General features: G+C 50.9%; 2 protein-coding genes across 2 annotated transcripts in view; one reads left to right on the top strand and one right to left on the bottom strand.

Annotated features, from left to right (window-relative positions):
• The window catches only part of DNAAF5 (dynein axonemal assembly factor 5), a 52139-nt gene extending 36201 nt beyond the window's left edge, over positions 1-15938 (bottom strand). The window contains exons 1-4 of the mRNA XM_087417427.1: positions 15317-15938; positions 13307-13491; positions 5915-6039; positions 5370-5488 (exon numbers count right to left, since the gene is read on the bottom strand). Of these exons, the coding sequence (XP_087273553.1) occupies positions 5370-5488; positions 5915-6039; positions 13307-13491; positions 15317-15923 (1036 nt within the window). The 5' untranslated portion in view covers positions 15924-15938. The remainder of the gene's footprint in view (positions 1-5369; positions 5489-5914; positions 6040-13306; positions 13492-15316) is intronic.
• The window catches only part of PRKAR1B (protein kinase cAMP-dependent type I regulatory subunit beta), a 150075-nt gene continuing 141148 nt past the window's right edge, over positions 15336-24262 (top strand). The window contains exon 1 of the mRNA XM_087417429.1: positions 15336-15422. The gene's annotated coding sequence lies outside the window, so the exon portion shown is untranslated. The remainder of the gene's footprint in view (positions 15423-24262) is intronic.

Genomic DNA, 24262 nt, shown 5'->3' with positions numbered 1-24262 from the left:
CTCTGCTTGCTCAGCTGTAAGAGGTGACGAGAATGGGACCTCACAGGGCTCCGAGCAGCGTCTGCACATATACCGGGAGCTACAAATGCCGATTTCTGCTTTTTACCTGATACCCTGGTGTAGGTACTTGAGGATCCTGCTAAGTATGTAGGGTGACACTGTCCACCTGTATTTTCCACCTCATTTTTACGGCTACAATTTCCTTCTAATCCTAAAGTCATTTTTTCCGACCAGATGAGTGGGGGCTTTATTACAGACGTGCGTGGGCCCCGGAAAGTCAGCCCGAAAGTCCCCAAATTCTCTCTGTACAGTCCCTGCTGCACTCAGGAGCGCGCGCCTCACTCAGGAATTGCCAGACGCACAGGCAAACAGCAGCCTTTGGTGCAAGAACAGCAGCCTCGGACAAGTCCTGGAGAGGACTCGGTCTCGAAACACGGCAGAGTACCTCCCATTCAGGCTTTTGTTTTTTAGACACATCTCTCCCTGCCTCTTAGATCAAGGAGAGGTCAGCAGAAAACCCTGACAAAGTCGGGTCAGAAGCATATGAACATTAAGCCAGCTTATTTTTTGCACAATTAGACTTAGTGTAATTTAATTGCAGTCAGAAAAACAGATCATCGATTTCTCAGTGTGTTTATCCACATCTGACAGCAGGTCTGCCCTGTACTGTCTATTTATAACCCGTCACAAATAGGTAGGATGACCCTGGCTGTTTACAAAGTCAGAGGTCCCCGAGCAGTCACCAGAGGTTGACCTTCCTGAAGAAATGGGGACCCCTCGGTGCAGGGGACAAGGGGTCAGCCGAGAAGGAGGTTAGGGCAGGTCACAAGGAGACACATGTGCCTAGAATCTGAGACCTGGCTTGGTTAGGTGCAGGTCCTGACTTGCCGCCTGAGGACAAGCCACATCCCCTCCTTGGCCTTAGCTGCTCATCTGCACGAGGAAGAGAATGGCGTCTGTTCTGCAGGAACAGTGTGACACAGCCTCTAAACAGCGGAGGTGCTGCTCTTCCTTCCAGCCCCACAAAGGCGAGTTACTCTTCCTCCGATACCCAGAGCTAGCTCGGATGCGGTCGACGTCCACGCCACAGAGCCTTGTTGGTTCCCACAACGCCAACCTGTCTCTCCAGCCAGGCTCTCTTCCGCCTCTCCTGTTTTCTCTGCACGACATGACATTTCCGACAACGTCTACTCAGGTCTCCTGTCTTTCCAAATACTGGGATGAAACACAAACAAAGCAGAGCAGGGCTGGGCTCTCAGGGAGAACGTGAAAACACAGAGGGCATTATGGAGACAATCTACATTACAGCGGTATTGCTTCAGAGGGAACTCTACTTATTTCTAAAGTGGGTTAAAAAAAAGCCAACTCTATCCTGTTGTGTTCAAAGATCTGGCAAGCCATTCACCATTATGAGGAGGCGCTTCCCCTCTCACTCAAGCATTACCAAGGAAAACAATTTTAACAGAAGGACAATTTCAAAGCAGAAAGGACTCCGGAACCCCCTGTCACCACTCAATCCTGCTGCTAGCAGCTCGCAGGCACGATGGGCAGACACGCGTCAAGCATGAACTTGTGCTTCTACACGAGAAGAGCACTTTGTTCAGGCGAACAACGGATGCCCTGCCCATCTTCCCAACTCGGAGCCTGGTTTTAAAAGTAGAGATTTATCTCAGTGTTGTAACAGGAAACTTACATTATGTTTGTAGAGCTAACGACAAGCTGTGTGGTGAATAGATTGTATTTCTATGCCGCACACACCTTATATTCTTAGGAAAGGGGGATTTGGGCTCAGATTGGCCCCTTGGTCCAGGTGTGACTTCCCCGAATTCCTTATTCGACAGGGCGTTATGTGTGAGCACAGTGTCTGTCAGCAGAGAACAGCACACCTTATCAAACCTTGTCTGTTCATACGCTCAGGTGTGTGATTCAGCCACACAAACTGTCCAACCTCACAGGTCAGAGCGGACACATCACCCACTCATTCACTCATCTGATACTTGCTGAGCCGACTCTGTGCCTGAAACACCTGTTCCAGGCGGTGGGATGCAGCCGTAGACAAGTCTGCCCTCTCAAAGCATGAGCAGACGTTCGACCCAGAAACAGGATGACGTGAGGTGGAGGCAGGTGATGGGAAGAAAGCGAGGCAGGGAGAAAGGAGGCTGTGGGGAGTGGCTCTCTGAGGTGTGAGGCAGGAGCCAAGACCAGTGATGAGGAAGAGCAGGTGTGGAGGAGGGAGCACAGTGCCCACCAGGGCCACCAGGTGGGGACAGGCTGGGACTTCAAAGACAGCCCAATCAGAGAAGAGTGGCAAAACACAGATTAGACAAAGGATTGTACCCAGACTGCAGAAAGAATGCTCGAACTCTGTAAGAGAGCAAAGAGCTCAATTTAAAATATGGACAAAAGATCTGAACAGACACTTAACCAAAGATCCGTGGACAAAAACATGAAATAAGCACACGACAAGATGCTCCACATCATCTGTCATCAGGGAACTACAAACTAAAGCCACTGCGGGATCCCAGCACACTCCAACAAGGACGCTACAAACAAGACCCCACCCCACTGAGTGCAGCCAGGACGTGGAGCAACCAGAACTCCCCACCACGCTGGCAGGATGCAAATGTGCAGCTGCCGTGGAAAGCAGCGTGGCCATTTCCCATGAAGTCACACACACAGCCACCACATGACCCAGCAAGCCTGCTCCTAGGTGTTTATCCGGGAGAATGAGAACACGTGTTCACACAAAAACCTGTATGCAAGTGCTCAGACCAGCCTTTTCTGAAAACACCAAACACTGGAAATGACCCAAATGTCCTTCAACTGGCGACGGATAAACTGCGGTACATCCACAGAATGGAAGAACCCCAGACGCACACGACACAGGCGAGCCTCAGGTGCGTCACGCCGAGTGGAAGAGGCTGGACGAGAAGGGCTGCCTATGGTGAGTCATTCATGATGTCCTGGAAAAGGCAGAACTATGGGGAGAGAAAACGGATCCGAACCCGGGCCGCCAGCAGCGGAGCTCGAGCACTTAACTGCTACGTCACGGGGCCGGCCCAGAATGTCCTAGATCTTAACTGCAGTGGTGGGCAGCTGAACATGTGTTTGTAAAAACTCACAGAACTCTACTCTAAAGGGTGAACTTCCTGATGTAAATTATGTCTCAGTTTAACAAGGCAGCCTGTCCCGAGGGGCTGGAGTGGCCTGGGGAGAGGGGACATCAGAGGACCCGAGTGAGGCAGACGGCGTAGCAGGGGCGTGGGAGGCACAGGAGGCATGGGAGGGCGTGTGCTCAGCGAGACGCACGGCCCACAGTGAGGCTGTGAGGAGACTGACATGATCTGACATAATGAGACGGGGTAAAAAAGAAAAAATCTGAAAACTTAAGATTTAAAATTCAGAATTTAAGGAAGAAAAAGTACTTTTAGGGGAAAATGCCAAAAATCTAATGTAATCTAGTGCTCGTGCCACTAACTTCGATTGTAATTCAATTCTAAATTTATTCTGCTCTAATTGAAACAAAATTTTTGAGCATAACCATGTTCTCCCAGCCTCAGAAGTGTAACTGACTGGCTGTGCTCTGCGCACAGTAGGCCTCACCCTACCCTCCGTCCAACCACATTCCAAGGTCTGCATCTTCCAGTCCCCGTCCCCACGCCCCTTCATCCCTCCCTGCAGGTGGCCTGTTCAGGACCCAACGCCTGCGTCTGCACTGTGAGGACAAACACGTCCACAGGGCACAGGGCAGCCTCTGCTCCCATCACGGGATGATCTTCCCCGGTCCGCGTGTGGCCAGGGAGCCACAGCGAGATGTGAAGAACTGTCGGACGTAAATCTCAGGTCTGGTCCAGAACTAGTGAGGTGGACCTCCTGAACTGCACATCTGAAGAGTGACTGTTTCCTAGTCAAGGATCGGGACCCAGCTGAAATCTGTCATCAATGAACACAACCACATCGAGCTCCTCGGCCTGACTAGCGCAGAGGTTAACTCCGGCGGGCAGAGGGGAGGAAGCACTGGCAGAACACGAAAAGACACCTTCAGAATTCGACTTCCTTCACAGAAAATGAGGGTGAGCTTAAAAATAAAACCTAAACCTTTATGTCTAAGTTCTACATTTTTAAAAAGACTGTGTGTTCTCAGACTTTACTAAATCAGAAAAAAATGCTGCTAGCAACTAATTTTTGTACCTTTTCCAAAATATGTGTGATTTCCCCTTATACCAACTGTACCGTGTGGGAGGTGAGGCTGCATGAGTAGACATGTTGACCAAAAAAGTCACTGGATTCACATTCTAAGAGGGGAGGAGCTCCTTTGCTGGGCTCAATTTACCAAACCCCACGACACGCACTTGTCTTGGCACTGCACTGAGTGGCCTCCGACGCCCCCTCCAGGCACAGCTGACCTGGACCACTTGGCCCAACAGGGCAGGAGCGGGGTCTGCCAGCTTCGGGGCCTTCAGTCTCTCACCCAGCGGCTGGCTGGTTGACGTGGGTACTACTTTGTCCCTGCCAGCATGTACCCCACTGTTATCTAATTTCAAGAAAATACCCTGAGCACAGACTGCGGTGACAACGGCATCTGCTCAAGTACAGCTGAAGACACTTCATCCCCACGAGAGAAAGCAGTTTCCAGAACAGAAAAGCCAAAGGTGTGCGGAGCCGTGGGGCAGGGAGGGGCTGGCAGCCTGGGGGGCTTCCTCGCAGACACAGACCTGGCTCTCAGCACACACTGACACACGAGAGTGCTTGCGGTCTGGCACCCATAGCGAAGGAAAGGACGGGGCGGTTCTGCAATGGGAGCCTCTGTCCTGAGCGTGGAAATCACCCTGAAATACAAGGGCTGCATCTACCCTGTGACCTAAGTGTTTGCTTCTTCAGATGAAGCTTACAAAAATCTTTTCTTATAAAATGCCAAAGTACTACCCGTTTCCAAAGTTTCCGCCACCACCAGTAGCAGCTGCCTAATGCTGCTCCGCCTGATGCATCCTCGCCTACCCAGGGCCTCACCCAGGCGAGTTCCTATGGGAGGAGGTGAGCGCCTGCCGCAGGGCATCCGGACACTTGAGGAAGCTCGCAAGCATCTTTACAATAGAGCTGGCCCAGATGAGAGGACAGCATGAGCCATGCTGGACACTGAGGACACACGTCCTGCCCAGGATGCACGAGGGCACTCCTTCTCACTGTGCCTCTCAGCTCACTCGCTGCCAGGCCTGGCTCTAACCCAGGGATGGCGCCCCATCTCTGCCACCTTCGTGGAGCAGCTGCCCTGGTCTCCACACAACTCCAGGAGCGCAGGCTCAGACACTTCCCCTTGATGGAGACTCACCCAGCGCCCCCATCACTGTCCTGGGGAAGGCTGCACTCACCTGGATAGGGGTGATGGGCTGGTGGGGGAGAGGCGAAGTCGAGCTTGTCCTTGAGGTCCTCCTCGTTCTCCTTCTGCCACTGCAGGCCAACCTGCTCCCAGAGGCTGGCAGCGGCACGCCTGCAACACAGCATACACAGGTCAGGGGGAGCTCCTGCAGAGGTGGGGGAGCCCTGGGACACGGAGCCATCTCTCCCTGAGAGAATGCACCAGGCTTTCTGCAGGGCTTTTGAGCACTTTACTGACAGCACTAAATGGCAACTGACTTCTATGTGGCTGCCCAAAGTATTAAAAACACAAGACTCTATTTTAAAAACTGCAGAGACCCGCTGTATGCCTCATGATCTCATAGCATCTAAGATGAGGGCACAGGGTGGGCTTCGGTAGGAGACTCCACGGCAAAGGAAACAGCCATCGCTGTAATGACGATTTAGGAAAAACAAGTCGCTGACAAACAAAAGACAGAGGAGCCACACTTGCAACAGCAGGGGCCGCAGAGCCCCACGAATGGGCCTGACAGCCACCCAGGACTGCACGGCCACTTACGTGATTTCTGGTATTTCGTCGTCGAAACTGCTCAGCAACAGCGGGATGAGCTTGTGAAAGAAGGAATACCGGTCCCGCAGATTCAGCAGCCAGTCCCCCACTACACACGTCACCGCCTGTCGGACCTACACACAAAAGAAAAGAAGGCGGCTTCACACCAGGCAAAGAAAACACTGAGGGAAAATGTGGGAGCAGCACAGGGCCCACCATGGGGACGCCATCCGGAGGTAAACGCATGCTCTGGGGTCCTGGGTCAGCCACCAAGACCAAGGGCCAGCAGGCTCCAGGCACCCTAGCAGCTCTGCTATCAAATCTCAGGCCTGGACAGTAAACGTCTGGGCCACTTCGTCTTGCTGGCTCAAGCCTGTACTCTGGGCTCTGCCCGATCCTCCGCTGGCCAGAGCAGGACTCCACGCTGCTGTGCTAGGCAATGCGGCGTGTTCACAAAGTCTTCTGAGCGAGAACCTCCTGGCCAGGCTAGGCGCTGGCTCGCCGTGGGTGTTTCAACAAGCTGCCGGCTAGCCAGTAGGACACGCCACCTGCAGAGGCCACGGTGCCAAGGCCTCTGGTCCTAGAGCCCCAGGGAATCCCGGGAAGCCGGCAGGGCTCCCCGTTCTGCTGCTGGCTGTCTGAAAAGGTGACACACGCCTCTACCTACCCTACCCACCACAGGAGGAAACGAGCCTAAAAACACACCAGGTGCCCAAGGTCTGGTTCCCTGAGAGCAGAGTCTGAGACGGGGAGTCAGGCACCCTAAGTTAGCAAGGGAAGAAGCAGGATAGGGCAGGGCAGAAGCCAAGCAGAGACGTGGCTCTGCTGAAGCTGGATCCCGCCGAGCTCTGGAGCGTGCCGGCACCACAGGCTGTCCCACCGAGGCAAGGGGTCACCGTCTGTGGAGTCCGTCAGGTGTTGGCTGGGAGGGGATGCTCCTGCAGGCACTTCGGGTGAAGAGGTTCCACTGACTGTGGGCCATCAGCAGCCAACACTGACAGCAGCCCACAGGCCAGGGGACTGGGTACCAGCAGCGCCCAATGCGTGTTTTGTCACTGGGATTCGGGGTGGGCTGCTCAGCCCTGGCTCCAGCACAGCACGTAAATAAGCAGAGCACTCCCAACCTCTCTGAAGCTCACCCTCCCTTGTGGAAAATGAGAGAGAATGACAGGATCCATGTCACCGGCTTCTCACGACGAAGGAAAGCACCCGGCACGGAGCGTGACCGCAGCAGGGACTTAGTGGTCCCAGCTCCCACTCCTCCCCCACCCTCAAGAGGTGCACAGGCGCTGGGGAAAAGGGCAGGCGGGCTCTGTGCTATCATGCTATCCTGCAACTCCTCACGAGGATTAAACTATCCTAAAATAAAAAGTCACAATGTGAAGAACCGGGTGGTTATTATTAACTGACACAAGCATGTTACTAACAACCAAAATACAAAGATCCCTGTTGGCAAAGTTCACGTGCTGAAAAAACCCAAACTGCAACCAGCCTGGCACCAAAACTGCGTGAGAGGAGCAAGGCCGTCACAGGGTGACAGGGAGTCATCGCGAGGACCTGACTCCAGAGAGCTTTGTGACTCGGCCGTGGGCTGCGGGAGCCCATTTGGCTGCGTCCCCCCCAGCCATCCTGCACCCTGTTGGGGCACCTGCAGGGCCCCACACCCAGGACAGTCACTGTGACGTCCCCCAAAGACGAGGCCTCGTTTGTAGAAAGGAGCCTTCAGCTTCTCCCCGTGAGTGAGGATTGCCAAGGCACACATGGCCCGCTCCTTCCCACCAGCCTCAAGCTGGTGTCGGCAGGAATCTGCAAATTCTCATGAGCGTGAGACAAATTACCCTCCTCTTTCAGCTCAGATAACAGCTCTGCACAGAGTTGCCAAGTAACAGTTTGACTAAGCAGGAAATAAGTCAATTAAAAAAAAAAAAAGCCAAACGAACGATTGAGAATTATTATTCTCCTGAGTCAGGGTTGCAGGTGGCAGATGTCGGGCTGGAGAATCGCGTGCACTACCATCTGTGACACTGTGCAGAAGCCAAAGGGAGAAACACTGCATGTGAAACAGCATGTGAACATACAAGATAGTCTTCCATTCTCCTTCAACTCGGAAGTTTTCACTTTGGGTTTTTAAATCAAGGATAATTAAAATGCCCAGTTTTTCATAATGAGAATACGTGGTTCTACGTCCTGCTGTCAGCAGCTGCTAATCACGTTATCAACTGACAGACGCTCCTCATTCTGCCGTGGAGGAAGTCATCTCTTTCCAATTCACCCCCTCGAGCGCGAGCATTCCAGATCTTAGATTTGGGGGCTGGGGGAGGCAGGGGAAAAATCTTTCTACCCAGCCCCTGATTCTGAATGACCCTCTCAAGCAAAACACTTAGGAGCACTTCCCTGTGGGTGTACCACGCTGACCAAAGGCCTCGGATTTTAAGCGTCTTACATCATTTCAATAAGCCCCTCTCTTTAAAATAAAAAAGCCTTTTAACAGCATCAACAAGATATTTTAATAACATATCAAATGTTGTTTGAAATATATAGTATTCAATCCAGTTAAAGAAAAAGGGGGCTTCAACTGAATCTGGAAGATTTTTGTTTTTTAATCTGAAAAAATTCAGTATAATCTTTATTAAGTCCGTGAGGTGGATATGAACATCCACTGTGTTTCTGTTGTTACTTTTCCTTTGTTTGAAATCAGGTGGGAAAAAGGAAGAAAAGGAGAGAAGGTGGGGGAGGAGGGGGGGGGGGGCGGGGGAGAGGGGAGAAGAGGTGAGAGGAGGGGAGAGGCGGAGAGGGGAGAGGAGGGGAGGGAAAGAAAGGGGAGAGGAGAGGGAGAAGAGGAGATGGGAGAGAAGGGGAGAGGAGAGGGGAGAGGAGAGGGGGAAGAGGAGAGGAAGAGAGGGGATGAAAGGGGAGAGGAAAGGGCAGGAGAGAGAGAGGAGGAGAGAGAAGGGGAGGGGAAGCAGAGGAGTGGAGAGGAGGTCACACAACCAGCAAACCCACTCGGTGCCTCATTTCCCCAAGTCTGTTTTTCACTGAAGCAGTGGAAATCTCACACCTGCTCTAAAAAAACGACCACAAACAGAACATACCCTGCTCTGATAGCAGCAACAGGCTCCATTTTTAGGATGATCTGATGGGAGTCAGATGCCTGTTCAAGTTCACTCCGGCAGGATCCACCCGCAGGGCTCTCGGGTTCACGACATCTGGCATCTGCTGTTAACAGACTTGCTGACGTACCGGAACTTGAGGAGCATCCTCCTTCCTCACCTTAGCAGTCCCCTCTGTCATTCAGACTCATGCAGAGTACACATTCCCCCGCCCCCCATGCTCTCCCCTGCCACACCCCTCCCTTCACCCTTCCATCCGTCCCCCCGCCACCATCCATCATTCCTGAGCACCAGGGAGGTGCTTGGAGCTAATCAGACCAAGTCCTGGGCAAGGGCTAGGGCAGGACCTGCTTGTTTTTGCGTTCCACCAGGGTGCTCTGGCAAAGGGCAGGTGCTCAGAAATGCCTGAGGGCCTGAGCTCAATGCCCACAGGGCCAACAGCAGTGGGGCAGCTGGGGCCAGGCGAGCTCCAACTCGCTGAACCTGGCATTCCCGGGCAGGCTCCCATGTAAATGCCTGCACAGGTCACATCCCAGGAGCTTCAGTAACAGTGTCAGAGGGCCTTGTCCACACTACATACAACACACAGAAGCCTGTCTTCTAATTGAAACATCCTCACCTATAACTAGAGACGGAGCAACACGAAGAAGGAATTCCCGAAGGTGAGGGGGACCCCAGAAGCAACCGAGGGCCGTGATGGATGCACACAACTGTTTACTGACGATGACATACCTTGAGCCCGGGGCTCTTTCACTTGGATGGTGCATGCAGCAGGACGCGTGGGCCTTTCTGGGCCAGAGGAAGCTACATCAGCCCCTGCCGCCGTGGGACACCCCCCTTTCCACATCCTCAGACACGTCCCAGAGGCCAGAGGAGACAAAGCTCCAGAGGGAGATTTCCAAGAACCCGACCGCCCGTTCTGAGCTGGCTGTGTCACCTGGGCGAGCTCGGAACCTCTCTGTGCCCTGTTTCCTCACTAGTAAGATGGAGATCATTGCAGTCTTCTCCTCACAGGGGCCTGCACAGACTAAAGGGGTTACTTCAGGTAAAGTGCTCAGAACAAGTTATTTCCAGGCAGGCCCCTGGTGATGGAGCTCAACAACCTAGAATTTAGTTCAGCAGGCTGGCTGCACAGCAGTTGCTGAAAGTTTTCCAAACGTTACAAGGCAGTGAGGACCTCACCATACAGAGTGTGAGCGGGATCCCAGCACAGCCCTGGGCTGCCCACAGGGGCTGAGGGGCTGCAAGTGACCCAGCACCTGTGAAATCCTCGGGGCCAAGGGCTGGCAAGTGACTCAGCACCTGTGAAGTCCTGGGGGCCGAGGGCTGGCAAGTGACCCAGCACCTGTGAAGTCCTGGGGGCCAAGGGTCGGTAAATGACCCAGCACCTGTGAAGTCCTGGCCAATGTCAAAGTGAGCTCAGGACGCCAAGGGCCCAGAGCTGGTGTAAAAGTAAGAAGCACAGCATAATGATGTCACCTTCAACCCACTGTAAGGGACTTTGTGGTCAGCCTGTTAACATGACCCCAAGTCAGCATGAAAGCTGGTGGGAGACTGAAGAGCTGCATTTGAAATCCCCTTCAATCAGCCCTGAAACTGTATGGAGCAAATAAAATCCCACTGGGAAGAAATAAAGAAAAATGAAAATAGTTTTAATAACGGAGAGCATCTGTTTTGGAATATTAAATAACAAAAAAGAGTCACAGAGGGAAGTTTTAGAAAGTCTGTCACCAAAGAAAACACAGAATTTTGCCTTTGATGGCACCAAAGAGAAAGCAGTCCTCTGATGACTTCCTCCTCATCTGTGGAAACGCAAATCCTTAGGATGCCATAGTCAGCGGACTGAATGCCCATGTTCTAAGATCTACAACGTGATGCCAGCTTTTTCAGTTAGCTATTTACAGAGAGCTAGCAACACAATTACAGTACTTACAGAGAGCCACGGATACACAGTTATACTATACAGATAGCTATCGATACAGTTATACTGTTTACAGATAGCTATTCATTTACAGTTACAGTATTTATAGGTAGCTGTTGATTGATATACAGTTATACTGTTTATAGACAGCTGTCGATACATAGTTATTATACTATTTTGAGGAAAACCACTTGATCTGTTACACAAGGAAGCCAGATTGCTGCTCTACCTCAAGCTTAAAGAAGCTGAGAAACCACCCTGGTCAGGGCAATGCTGTTGCTTTTTGCTGGTGTCCATCCTGGTCCTCACTTCCTGCTCTCTGCAGCCAGGTCTCCAGTTATCGGAGACGGCGCCTGCCGCACATGCAGGGCAGTGCAGGGCTGTGCTGGTGCTGACCCAGCACCTTCTCCCTCCTCCTCCCTTGGCAGAGCCCGATTCTGCTCTGCCCTCCCACTCCAGTTCCGGGAGGGGCCAGTGGTGCCTACGGTCACTCCACTTCAGCTGGCCCTATGAGACTGAGGGGAGAGACGGAGGTTCTGGGTAGAGGAGGTTCCCTCTGTCTCCAAGTGCAGCCCCCAGTGGCACCCTTGCAGCAACTCAGGGAGAAGGCCTGAGGATGAAGCCCAGACAGCAAAGGTGGAACAAATGTCCAGGAGGAGCTGTGCCACACCTGGGCCCTGGCATCTGACACCACAGGCCTGCAACTGAGTCGGGGCTTCTGTCCTGGCCCCCTAAAGCCCGGAGTGACACCCTCACCCTGCTACCTTCACACTATTTCCCTCCAGGAAGCCCGTCTCCTGTCGAGAGGCACCCCTAGTCCTGAAGCGAAGTCAAGTCCACTCCTCTAGCTCCCCTGCCCTGCTCAGGACGGAAGTAAGGAGGGAAAAGCTTCTTATCACTCCCATAACAAGTGATAAGGACTTTTAACCTCTATGTATCGTTGGAACAGGCATCTCAACCCTTTCTAGGCTGTTTGCCCACACGTGCTAATAGAACAGAACTGTATCTGAATCATGCAAGTTGAATGTTATGCCTTGTAAAACAAGTAATCTGGCAATAAGCAAACGAAAAGGTGCTCAACATCACTAAGGGTTAGGGAAATGCAAACAAAGACCACAGGAGGTACCACTTCACACCCACTAAACAAACAAACAAAAAACAGAAAACAACAAGTGTTGTGAGAATACAGAGAAATTGGGACCCCTGTGCATTGCTGGTGGGAATGCAAGATGGTGCAGCTGCTGTGGAAAACAGTTGGTAGTTCTTCAGTAAGCCAGACCTGGAGTTACGACAGGACCCAGTGATTCCACTCCCCAGTCTACACCCAAGAGAAGTGAAGCAGAAACCCAAACAGATACCGTACACCCCCATTCACAGCAGCCAAAAGGTGGAAACAACCCCAGTGTCCATTGATGGACGATGGATAAACACAAGGTGGTCTGTCCATACAATGGATATTACTGACCCACAAAAAAGAAAGAAGCACCAATGCACGCCACAACAAGGATGAACCATGAAAACATTATGCTCAGTGAACGAGGTCAGTCTCAACAGATCACATATTGATTCCACTTACATGAAATATCCAGGATAGACAAGTTCATAGACGTGAATGGCTAACATTTTCATGTCAGGAGAGCAGGGGCCAGGCCCCCACTCAACAGCCTGCCTTAAGGCCAGTAAGACGTGAAATGGCAGGTGGCGGCTGAGGCAGGGCCCCTTTCTAACCACTCTGAGGACTCCTGCCAGCGCCCACCTCTCACCCCACGTGACTGGGAGCATGTGCTCCCCTCTTGTTCTCCTCACTGCGGCCTCCACTCTGCTCCCCGTGGTTGGGGTGGGCAAAGTTTTATAAGCCAACTGTGGCCTCAGATCTACAACATGCCCTCCGAGCTGGCTTCTGCCAACAAAGCAGCCAGTATTCTGATCTCCATCTGTCTGTCTGTCCTTCTCTCAGTGGGCCCCAAAGCCCAATAAGATGAGTTACCCCCACATACCAATCCTGCCCCATCCTCTCCTCCCAGGTCTGGCTCATCAACCACTGTGGCTTTTCAGTTAAATCTACCTGATGGATGGGCACATTCAAGATGCTTCTGCAACTGTGTAGGTTTAGATTTTTTTCCTAAGAGGAACTAATCCTCTTTCACACTCCTTGAACTAAGAATTACAACTAAATTAAGACAATTCAGCCCTCCCCCAGCTTCTCAAAGACATGCAGTAGGAGCACCCCGTGACTGGAAATGATGAAAGGACATTCAGTGCAACATGTAACATCTTTAAAAAAGGAAAAGGGAATGAGTGAGTTACAAACAGCACGGGGCATGCTTCTGCCGGAGAGGAGGGGCCACCTGGAGGAGAAACTCCCGTTACCTGGGGAACATCATCAAAGAGCCGCTGAGCAAAGTGACTAAGCACGTCGTCCACCGACTTCCCGCTGCCGAACTGGATCACTGTGCCTGTGGCCTCGATGACGGCCACCCGTACCTTCCAGTGTTGGTGGGAGATGGTCTGCATCAGTGGGCCAATCAAAGACTCCGACTGCATGTGGAAGTGGTCTGTGGACAAGAGAGGCCACCAGTTACCTGGGCTGCTGCCCATGAGCCTCAGCCACGCCCAACTCCATGGGCTCCCAAGAGGACAGGCCTTGGACCTTCCCTCCTCTCTCAGCTGGTTCCTGCTGCGGGCATGGCATGCGGCTCAGGCCTGCCAAGCACAGCTTTGCTCCCCCGGCACCAGGAGAGGCACAGGACGGGTGTGTGACCCAACCAGTACCTCTGTGACCCACAGGCTTGGGGGACCACAGGGAAAAGACTGGAGCTTGACCCCACCTCAGCCAAAGATAGGAGCTGTGAGGGGAGAGCCTGGAGCTGCATCCTGAGAGGGACGCTGACCAAAGGGAAAAACCAAGCCAGGAGGACACCGTGTCCCCACACCCAGCTGTGCCTGGAGCCAGACACCCAGCACTACTGCAGGAAGCCAGACCAGCACCGCTTCAGGCGACGGCACTCTGTTTCCTGTGGGTAAAGTCTTCACAGATGGTCAGGACCAAAGGGACTTTGTGAGAGCCAGGCTGATCCCCTGGTTTTGGAGTTCTAGCCCTGGTTCTCCTGGTGCTTGAGACCTGTGAAATGGCTATTCCAGAGATACTCTGGGTGAGCTCTTTAACCCCTCAGGTAGGTCCTCAGATCAAGGCAGGAGCTTGATCTACTCCAGCTGGGTGTGACAGGAGGGAGTAGAGGAGAGGCCTGTGACCCAGAAGCGGGTGGCGTAAAGGGAGTAGAGTTGAGATGGGGAGCTGCTTCTAACAGGCGAAACAGTCCATCACTCAACAGTCAGTGAGCACCTACTGCTGGCCCACACCGTGCTGTGTGCTGAGTACAGCGAGGCACAGTCCCACCCTTCCTGAACTTAGAATCTAGTGAGGGAACAAGCCAAGACTGGAAGGCAGGAGCAGCAGTCCACCTTGCATCCCATCCATTTTCCTCCATCCCTTTTAGCAGACTGCCCCCCTCAAGTCTAAGCCAACAGCATCTACACATGGATTAATTACGGCCCCCAACTGGCCTGATCTCCTCTCTTGCCACCTCGGTAATCCATTCTCCATGGGCACAGGGTCATCTTTCATAAGCCAGAACCTGAGCCTATCACGCCCCTTCTCCACACCCTCCACTGGCTCCCCACGGCACCTCATACCAAGTTCAAACTCACCCCTCCGCTGCCTCACCCCTCCTTCCCTCCAGCCACCTTGGTCTCCCTTTTGCTCCTCAGATCTGCCAAGCTTATTCCTCAAGGCTGGCTCCCTCCCAACCACCAATCCTCAGCTTAAATGCTCCCTCCTCCTGGAAGTCTTCCCAACAAGACTAAGTATGTGCCTCTACCATTCCACATCCCATCCTGAGGCAGCAAGGAGAGGTAAATGGGGCAAGATCTTGTACAAACGGCTACTTAGGAAAAGGGAACGTCCTGTTAAGATTAGAGTTTTTAAAATAACGGAGAATGGATTAAAGAGAAGCAGGAGGGAAGCAGGCTCCCTCCACTTAGGAGAACAGCAGTCCGCGCCAGAGAGAGAAGACAGGTGGACTCCGTGGAGAAACGGGGACAAAAAGAAGTGCAAGATTGGAGGAGTGTTTCTCCAAGTGTGTTCCTTTAGCCACCCAGATTACAGCCCCCCACATCCTCCCTTGGCGAGGGGCTGCTATCAGAACGCGTCCCATCCCAGACACACACAACAATTTCACCGGTGGTTTCCAGGAACCTGCATTTTGAGAACCACCGAATGGAAAAAAGCGGCGGCTGCACGGGTCCGGGGGGGACCATCCGCTCAGAGCGGGGCAGCGGCGGGAGAGCGTGGGGGGGGGGGGTGAGGGACCAGGCGGGCACCTGGGGTGGCGCGTGCCAGGCGGGCGGCGCACTCGCAGCTCTCGCGGCGCACGGCGGCGAAAGGGTCGAGCAGCGTGCAGCGGAGCACGCGCACCACGTCGTCCAGGTAGGGCGCGAGCGCGGCGCCGCCCAGGCCCACGGCCAGGCTGAGCAGCTGTACGAGCGCCAAGCGCAGCTCCTCACACGCCTCGGGCGGGCGGCGCGCGGCCTCGGGGCCGGTCAGGCGCGCGGCCAGCGCGGGCAGCAGGCGTGGCAGGGCGTCGTGGGGCCGCGCGGCGCGGCGCAGGCCCAGGCTGAGCAGGTGCGCGGCCAGCGCGCGGCAGCCCTCGGCCGGGTCGGCCAGGCAGCGTAGCAGGCGCGGCAGGAGCAGGCGCGCCCACGGGCCCTGGAAGGCGGCCGCCGCGGCGGCCGGGTCGGCGTCGGGCGACTCGGGCTGCGCCGCCTCCAGCAGGCGCTGCAGCGCCTCCAGCGCGCGCCGCCGGCTCAGCTTGCTGTCGGCCTCCAGCCCGGGCAGCAAGCGGCTCAGGGCGCGGCTCAGCTCTGCCGCCTCAGCTGCCTCGGCCGGGCCCCCGGACCCCGCGGCCTCCGCCGCCACCAGCGCCGCCATCTTCCCCGCGTTGCCCGTCGTCAGGGGAAACCGGCACTTTTACGACGGCCACGGCGCAGATTACGGCCCGCCTTCCGGTCGGCTCCGAACGCAACTTTATTGGCAGCTCTGGGTGCGGACAGGACACGACGGGGGCGAAGCCTGGGGACCGGGGGCTGGGCGGACCAGGGGGCCAGGGGAGAGGGCTGTGGGCCAAAGGTGTCCGGGGGGCGGTGGATGGCCGGGAAGAGCCGGAGGATTGGGGGCTCCCAGGGGACGGAGGGGTGGGGTGGCGGGCCTCGCCGTGCCTCCCCGGGGACTTCCGCCCTGAGCGCGTGGACCGGAAGAGTAGCGGCTCGTTCTGCGCCTGCGCTATGCCGGTCCGTCCCGATCTTCGCGGGTTGTAGCCATCCGGGTGCATTGATGGGGCCACCGTGCTCCAGGGACGAGAGCGCTGGCCCAGGTCGCAGGGCTGACCGGTCCAGGGGGAGGCGGCAGAGCTCTAGCCCCGCCCGGCATGCTGCAGGAACCCGGAGGGGGCGTGGATGCACTGCCCCGGACACACGAGGAGCCTGACTCTGCGTGGCCTCGCGTCCTCCTGGTCTGTGGGATCCGCTCCAGGAAGGACTCCTGCCGGTGCTGTGGTCGGAACCCCCTCGAGGCTCATTCTAGGCCGGGGCCCTGGTCCGCGTGGTCTCAGGCAGCTGTGGGGGACACACGGGGATCATGAGGCCGAGGGTCAGCCATTCCCAGCCGTTTTGGGGAGCTCGGCGTTGGCTGGGCTGTGCATAATTTGGAGGAAGATTGGAACTCGGGTCAGAGCCCACTACAGGCATGGGTCCCCAGATCTGGTCAGCCAGCCGCCCCCTCTGTGACAGTGCACTGAATGAGTTTCCAAAAAGCAAAATGTCCTTGATTTTAACAACCGAACTTTATTTTGAACTTGACTGCCCTTTTTTTGTGGTTGACGTTTGTTTGGTAAAGTGGTGGTGTTAATAGATGATTGTTGTGTTTCCTGAATGTTGTTAGGTGGTGTTGCGTAGCCACACATCACTCTTTCCTCCAACAGGCAGAGTGTTTCCTCAACGCTCTGAGGCACCAGGGACATGGTGACATGGAAATGCCACACGTTCCTGCTGTCACAGGTCTAAGTCCAGTGACAGGTGATAGAGCTGTGAAGTGAATGATCACATTAACAAATATATAATTGTGAGGGTCCAGAGGAAATGGATGGTTAAGGAATTTGGCCTAGACTGATACGGCTTCCCCCAGGGAGTGATAGCAGAGATGACATATGAAGGGTCAGTAATAGTTCACTAGGTGGAAGGGGTGGGGGTGGCAAGAGGGTTTCAGGGGGAGGGACAGCATGGCCACAAGTGCCAGCATTTGATGAGGAGCATCACTTTCCACTTTCCCTTGCAGTCTTTGTTGAACCGTATGATGCCCTAGAGCTCTACTTGACAAACGCGAATTTAGCGAAGGCACAGCACGGCATAGGCGAAAAACTGCAAGGAAAGCCTCCTCTCTCTGGGCAAAGGACTGGGAAAGGGGAGGGCCGGCTGAGACCTGGTGGGGAGCCACACCCCACCCCACAGTCTGCCTGTGGTGATGGTGTCAAAGTCTCTGCAGCCCACCTGACACTTGCTGCATGACTGGTGCTGGTGAGCAGCCCCCACCCCAGGGCCAGTGTCAGTGGAGCCCAGCATCTTCTAGCTTTCCACTTGGTGGCACAGGGAAACCCAGGACCAGCAGGTGCTGCCCTGCTTTCCCCACAGCAGTGGCAGTGACACCAGGTGGCCCAGGGAAGTGCTTCCGACCCTGCAGGTGGCACCAGCAGGGACTGAGCAACAGCAGTGCCAAAAGAGTACAGCAGGCCAGGAGGGTGTTGCAAGGGCTGTGAAAATAAAACTGTCATTGGAACCACAGGCCACAGAAGTTGGCTGGATTCTACTTGCTAAACCTAAACAAGGCGACTTCCTGCTAAAGTAGAAGGTTTAAATAAAATCAGGGTCTGCTAACATAATAACCAAAATGTCCAGGATACATTCAAAAATCACTTGTGCTACCAAGAACCGGGAAAACCACTATTTGAATGAAAAGACAATTAACTGACTTGAATGCAAAGATGAATCAGATTTGGAACTATTTGACAAGGATTTTAAAGCAGTCATAAAAGTACTTTTAAAAATATGAATTCTTTTGAAACAAATGAGAAAATAGAAAATCTGAGTAAAGAAATAGAAGTTATAAGAAGAAGAGGAATTATGAAACTGAAAAATATAATAACCAAAATAATGTCACGTCCATCACTGGACTCAGTGATCACTGTGTACTTCTCCGGATGGATACAACAGTGGAGTGGGGATGACAGGACAGAGTCGGGAAACTTGAAAATAGAGCAATAGGATTTACTCAAAGCAACAGAGAGAAAATGGACTGAAGAAAAAGTAAACAGAGCCGCAGAGATCTGCATGAAAATAATTTGTATCATCAGGGTCCCGGAACAAGAAGAAGAAGAATGTGGGCTGGAAAAGTATCTGAAGAAATAGTGGCTGAAAACATCCCAAATTTGTTGAAAGACACAAGCCCACAGATACAACAAGCTGAGGAGCCCCAGATAGGATAAGCCCTCTAAAAATAAACACCAAGACACATAACTAAACATCCAAAACTCAAGACAGGAAAAAATACTAAAAAAAGCCAGAGAGAAATGAACAACACGTTGCCTAGAGAGGAATGCCAATATGAATGAAGCAGATTTCTCATCCAAGATCACAGAGCCCAGGAGGAAGTAGGACATTTTTCAAGTGTTGAAAGAAAAGAACCATCACCTGTGAATCCTCTACTAGCAAAACTTTCCTTCAGGAATGAAGGAGGAATAAAGATATTCTCAGACAAAGGCAGGATAATGGAATTTGTTGCTAGCGGACTGACTTACCCTTGAGAGGTGGCTAAAGGGAGCTCTCCAAACAGAAAGCAAATTGTAACAGAAGGATGCTGGGACCTTCAGAAAGTTAAGAACAATGGAATTGGTAAAAATAGAAGTAAACAACTGACCATCTTTCACCTCATGAGTTTCTTTAATCATATCTGATGGTTGAAGCAAAAATTATAACACTGCTATGGCAGGAAAACAGAAATTAAACACTGAAACAAAAATTATAACACTGATACGTGGAGGAAATATTTATGATAATGATGTTTGAAAAGTGAGAAAGGTAGAGAGATGTAAATGGGAGTGAGGTTTCTACCCTGCACCTGACGTGGTAAAATGTGTTTACGTATGTATATGGTGACGTCGAGAGCAGCCACTAAGAAACTAAACATAATGATATACTCAAAGACATTATAAAATGGGATTCTAAAAAATGTTCAAGTATCCCACAATAAGGCACAAGAAAGGGAGCAACCACAAATAATAAAATGGCAGACTTAAGCCCTAATATATCAATAATTACTTCAAATGTAAATGGCCTAACACACCAGTTAGAAGACAGAGATTGGCAGAATAAATATAAAAACCATGACCCAACTATATGTTGTTTGCTATATACTGAAACTGACTTCGAATTTAATGACCTAAGTTGATTGAAAATAAAAGGGTGAAGAAAGATATGTAAACATTAATTTTAAAAAGCAAAGTGACTGACTACATTAATGTCAGCCAAAGTAGACTTCAGAACAAGAGAAATAACTATGAGAAAAGAGGGACATCACACAATGATAAAAAGATCAATTGTCCAGGAAGATATAGCAACCTCAAATGTGTATGCACCAAACAGCAGACCTTCAGAATATATAAAGCAAAAGCTGGTAGAGCTGAAAAGAGAAAGACAAACCCACAGTTATAGACGAGGACTTCAATACCCACTCTCAGCAGTTGCTAGATGCTAGACGGGCAATCAGCCAGGATATAGAAAACCACCATCCACGGACAGGATTAATAGACTCTGGAACAGTCTACCCAACAACAGCAGAATATACATTCTTTTCAAGTGCCCGTGGAACTTGTCCCAAGGTAGACCATATCCTGAGCCATAAAACAAACCTCAACAAATAGAAAAGAATTGAAATCTATAAAATAGAGCATGATTTCTGACAAAAATGGAATCAGACTAAAAATCAGTAACAGTAAGACAATAGGAAAATCTTTATTTTTTTTATTTTTTTTATTTTTTAAAGATTTTATTTTTCCCCCCAAAGCCCCAGTGGATAGTTGTATGTCGTAGCTGCACATCCTTCTAGTTGCTGTATGCGGGACTCGGCCTCAGGATGAACGGAGAAGTGGTGCCTCGATGCGCACCCGGGATCCGAACCCGGGCCACCAGCATCGCAGCGTGCGCACTTAACCACCAAGCCACAGGGCCGGCCCAGGAAAATCTTTAAATGTGGAAATTAGCACAGTTGTACTCAGAAATAAAAAGGAATGAACTATTGATATATGCAACAACTTGGATGAATCTCTAGGGGATTATGCTAAGTAAAAAAAAGACAATCATAAAAGGATACCTATAGCGTGATTCCACTTACATAACATCCATGAAGAGATGGAGAACAGATTAGTGGTCTTCAGGGGTTAGGGGTGACACTGGGTGTAACTATAAAGGAGTCATACGAGGAAGCCTTGTATAGTGATGGTACTTTAGTATCTTAGTTGTGGTGGTGGCTACATGAATATTTAGATGGGGTCTGACCTCCTGCCTGCTTTCCCCAGACACTGCCAGACTGAATAGGAATAAACAAACTGGGTTACAGGAACCGGGGCAGGAGAACAGAAGGACCAACACATTAAAAGAAATGAAACACCTATAAAAGAAAAAGTAAGAGATGTGGAAGATAGAAGCGAAAATGCTGATATCTAGTTAACAGATGTCCCAGAAAAAAGGATAATACTAGTGGAGGATAGGAGATGTTTGAAGGGATAATGGAGACAAGTTTCCCAGAGTTAAAGAAAAATGAGAGAACTTCAGACTGAAGGATTCATGGAGTGCCAAAGAGCCACACACAATGACAGGTTGTGAAATTAGGACTATCAAAGACCAGCAGAAGTGTATGGAAGAATGTTGGAGAAAAAGAACAGATTGCTTTCAAAGGAACAAGATTCAACTTGATATCAGATGTTTTTCTTTAATTCCACAAATACCTTTATTACGGCTTCTAGTTGCCGATATACAGTAAAAAATGTTGATTTTTTTTCCAATAGCAAAATAGCCAGACAAATCCAAACACAGTAAAAGAAAGAGAAGAATAAAGGATAAAACAGGAATTAATGAAAGAGAAGAACAAATGTAGAACAGAGACTGTCAACAAAGCCAAGAGTTTGTTCTTTTAAAAAGCTAATAAGGGGCCGGCCCTGTGGTGTAGCGATTAAACGCGTGCACTCTACTGCTGGTGGCCTGGGTTCGGATCCCAGGTGTGCACTGACGCACCACTTGTCAGGCCATGCTGTGGTGGCGTCCCACATAAAGTGGAGGGAGATCGGCACGGATGTTAGCTCAGGGCCAGCCTTCCTCAGCAAAAAGAGGAGGACTGGCAGATGTTAGCTCAGGGCTGATCTTCCTCACACACACAAAAAATAAAATAAATTAAAAAGCTGATAAAATTGATAACCCCTTGTCAAGACAGACAAGGAAAAAACTGAGGAAGCACAAAATACCAACAAAAGGGGTGTAAAAGGGGCTGTTACTACAGGTTCTAAACATTGAAGAAACCCTAAAGAATGACATAAACCACTTAATGCCAGAAAAGTATATGAAGTAGAGAAATCCTGGGGAAACGTAATTTACTAAAACTTACACAAGAAGAAACAGAAAACCAGAGGAGTCTAATCCCTATTAAAGAAATTGAATTTACAATTTAAAAGTTTCCCACAATAAAGGCTGTAAGCACAGATGGCTTTACTAGCAAATACTTCAAAACATTTAATAAGAAAATAACTCTAATCTTAACCTCTTTCCAAAAACAGGAAGAAGGAACATCTCACTTCATAAGGCCAGCTTCATAACCTTGATCCCAAAAGGTGACAAGGACATTACATGAAAGGAATGTTATGGGTCAACTTTCATTGAACACAGATGCAGAAATCCTAAACAAGATATTAACAAATTAAATATGGAAATAAGGGATTTTAAAAAGGATAGTACCTTGTGACCATATTGAGTTCATTCTAGGAATGCAAGTTAATTTAACATAAGTTGATGTAGGGGCCGGCCCCGTGGCCTAGTGGTTAAGTTCGATGCACTCTGCTTCGGCGGCCCAGGTTCGCTTCCTGGGTGTGGATCTACACCACTTAGTGGTGGCCATGCTGTGGTGGCATCCCACATACAAAACAGAGGAAGATTGGCACAGATGTTAGCTCGGGGAGAACTTTCCTCAGCTAAAAAAAAAAAAAAAAAATTAATTTACCCCAGTAAAAAAATGAAGGAGAGGGGCCGGCCCGGTGGCGCAAGCAGTGAAGTGCACGCGCTCCGCTGCGGCGGCCTGGGGTTTGCTGGTTCGGATCCTGGGCATGCACCAACGCACCGCTTGTTAATCCATGCTGTGGTGGCATCCCACATAAAGTAAAGGAAGATGGGCACGGATGTTAGCCCAGGGCCAGTCTTCCTCAGCAAAAAAGAGGAGGATTGGCATTGGATGTTAGCTCAGGGCTGGTCTTCCTCACAAAAGAAAAAAAAAAAGGGAGAAAAATCATGTGATCATCTCACTAGATGCAGAAAAAGCATTTGATGAAATTTGATACCCATTTATGATTAAAAAAAACCCTTTAGCAAATTAGGACTAGAAGGGAACTTCTGTAAGGCATATCTGCAAATATCCCGCAGGAAATATCATATTCAATGTAGTAGACAGTTTTCAAAGATGGTCACCAACCTTTGTCCTCATCCCTGCACACACATCCAGGCTCTTTCCCCTGATGCTGAATCTAAGTTGGCCTTGTAACTTGCCTCGGCCAATAGAATGTGGTGGAAACGATGCTGAGCGACTTCTGGGCCAGGTATTGGAGAGATCTGGCAACCACCTCACACCCAGTAGGATGGCTGTTATTAAAACAAACAAACAAACAGAAACTAACAAGTGTTTGAAAGGATGTTGAGAAATTGTGCATTGCTCACAGGAATGTAAAATAGTGTGGCCACCGTGGAAAACAGGATGGTGCTTCCTCAAAAAATTAATGGTAGGATTCCCATATGATCCCACATGATTCCACGTCTGGATATACAGCTGAAAGAAGTGAAAGCAGACACTCAAGCAGATACTTGCACACCCATGTTCATAACAGCATCATTCACAAGAGCCAAAAGGTGGAAACAACCCAAGTGTCCATCGAGGGATGAATGGATACACAAAATGTGGTCCATCCATACCAAGGGGTATTATTCAGCCTTAAAAAGGAATGAAGTGCTGACACGTGCCACAATGTGGATGAACCTCGAAAACATGCAAAGTGAAAGAAGCCAGTCACAAAAGACCACATATAGTAGGATTCCACTTCCATGAGGTCTGTGATGTTGACACAGTGGCCTGGGGTGTGACTTTCTTCTGGGAATTCTAGCTGCCAGAGGCTGTTCCCATATGGGGGAGGTCAAACCCCATTAGCAAGCTTGGGGAGGGTAGCTGGGAGAGTAAGAAAGGGAAACAGAAAATGAGTCTTTCTCGTTTCTCAGCCCGCCCCCTGCAGAAGGGCCTCGCTGGAGGAGGGGAAACATTTTAACTCCAAATCAAGGTTGGATTTCAATTATTTCGTAGTACTGGACACTTGTAATAACTGAGTGGACACTGGGTTTCCATCTTAACATAACTGGAACTTAGAGAAAGAACTTCCTCCACTGAATAAATTTTAAAGAGCCAGCGAGAGGTAAGGAAAAAATGATTTCTGAGTCTATTCCAGGTTCCTTGTTCAATGTCCTGGTTACGTATGTTATCAAGTGTGTCATTTAAGCCGGTATAATAAACTGAGTTTAGCGAGGAACACTTGGTTGACTTATTCATTCATTATTTCATCCAACAAATATTTAAGGGATGTGTGACATTTCTGGGCACTCTGCTAGGCTCTGGAATACAGCGGTGAGTCAAAGCAGATGCGGTTCCTCCTTCCCATGGAGTGGACAGTCAGCTGGGGAGAGAGGTTATCAAATGACGACGCACATAGATGCAGTTGTGACGTGAGTGACGGAGCAGTCTGCTCGAGGAGACACTGCAAGCGGGGTCTGAGGAATGAGGAGGCTTGACCCAGCATGGAGGGAAGGGACTGAGGTTCTGGGGAGGGAGGCCGTGGCCCTGTTGGGGGGGACCTGAGGGAATGTGGGCGAGTCACAGGCCCTCGGCTGGCCTGATGTCCCTGGCTTTGCCTTTCGAAAAGG

The sequence above is a fragment of the Ceratotherium simum genome, chromosome 26 (assembly GCF_057802395.1).
Source record: "Ceratotherium simum simum isolate JZ-2026a chromosome 26, ASM5780239v1, whole genome shotgun sequence".
NCBI classification, from domain to species: Eukaryota; Metazoa; Chordata; class Mammalia; order Perissodactyla; family Rhinocerotidae; genus Ceratotherium; species Ceratotherium simum.
This window is presented reverse-complemented; position numbering and strand designations above follow the sequence as displayed.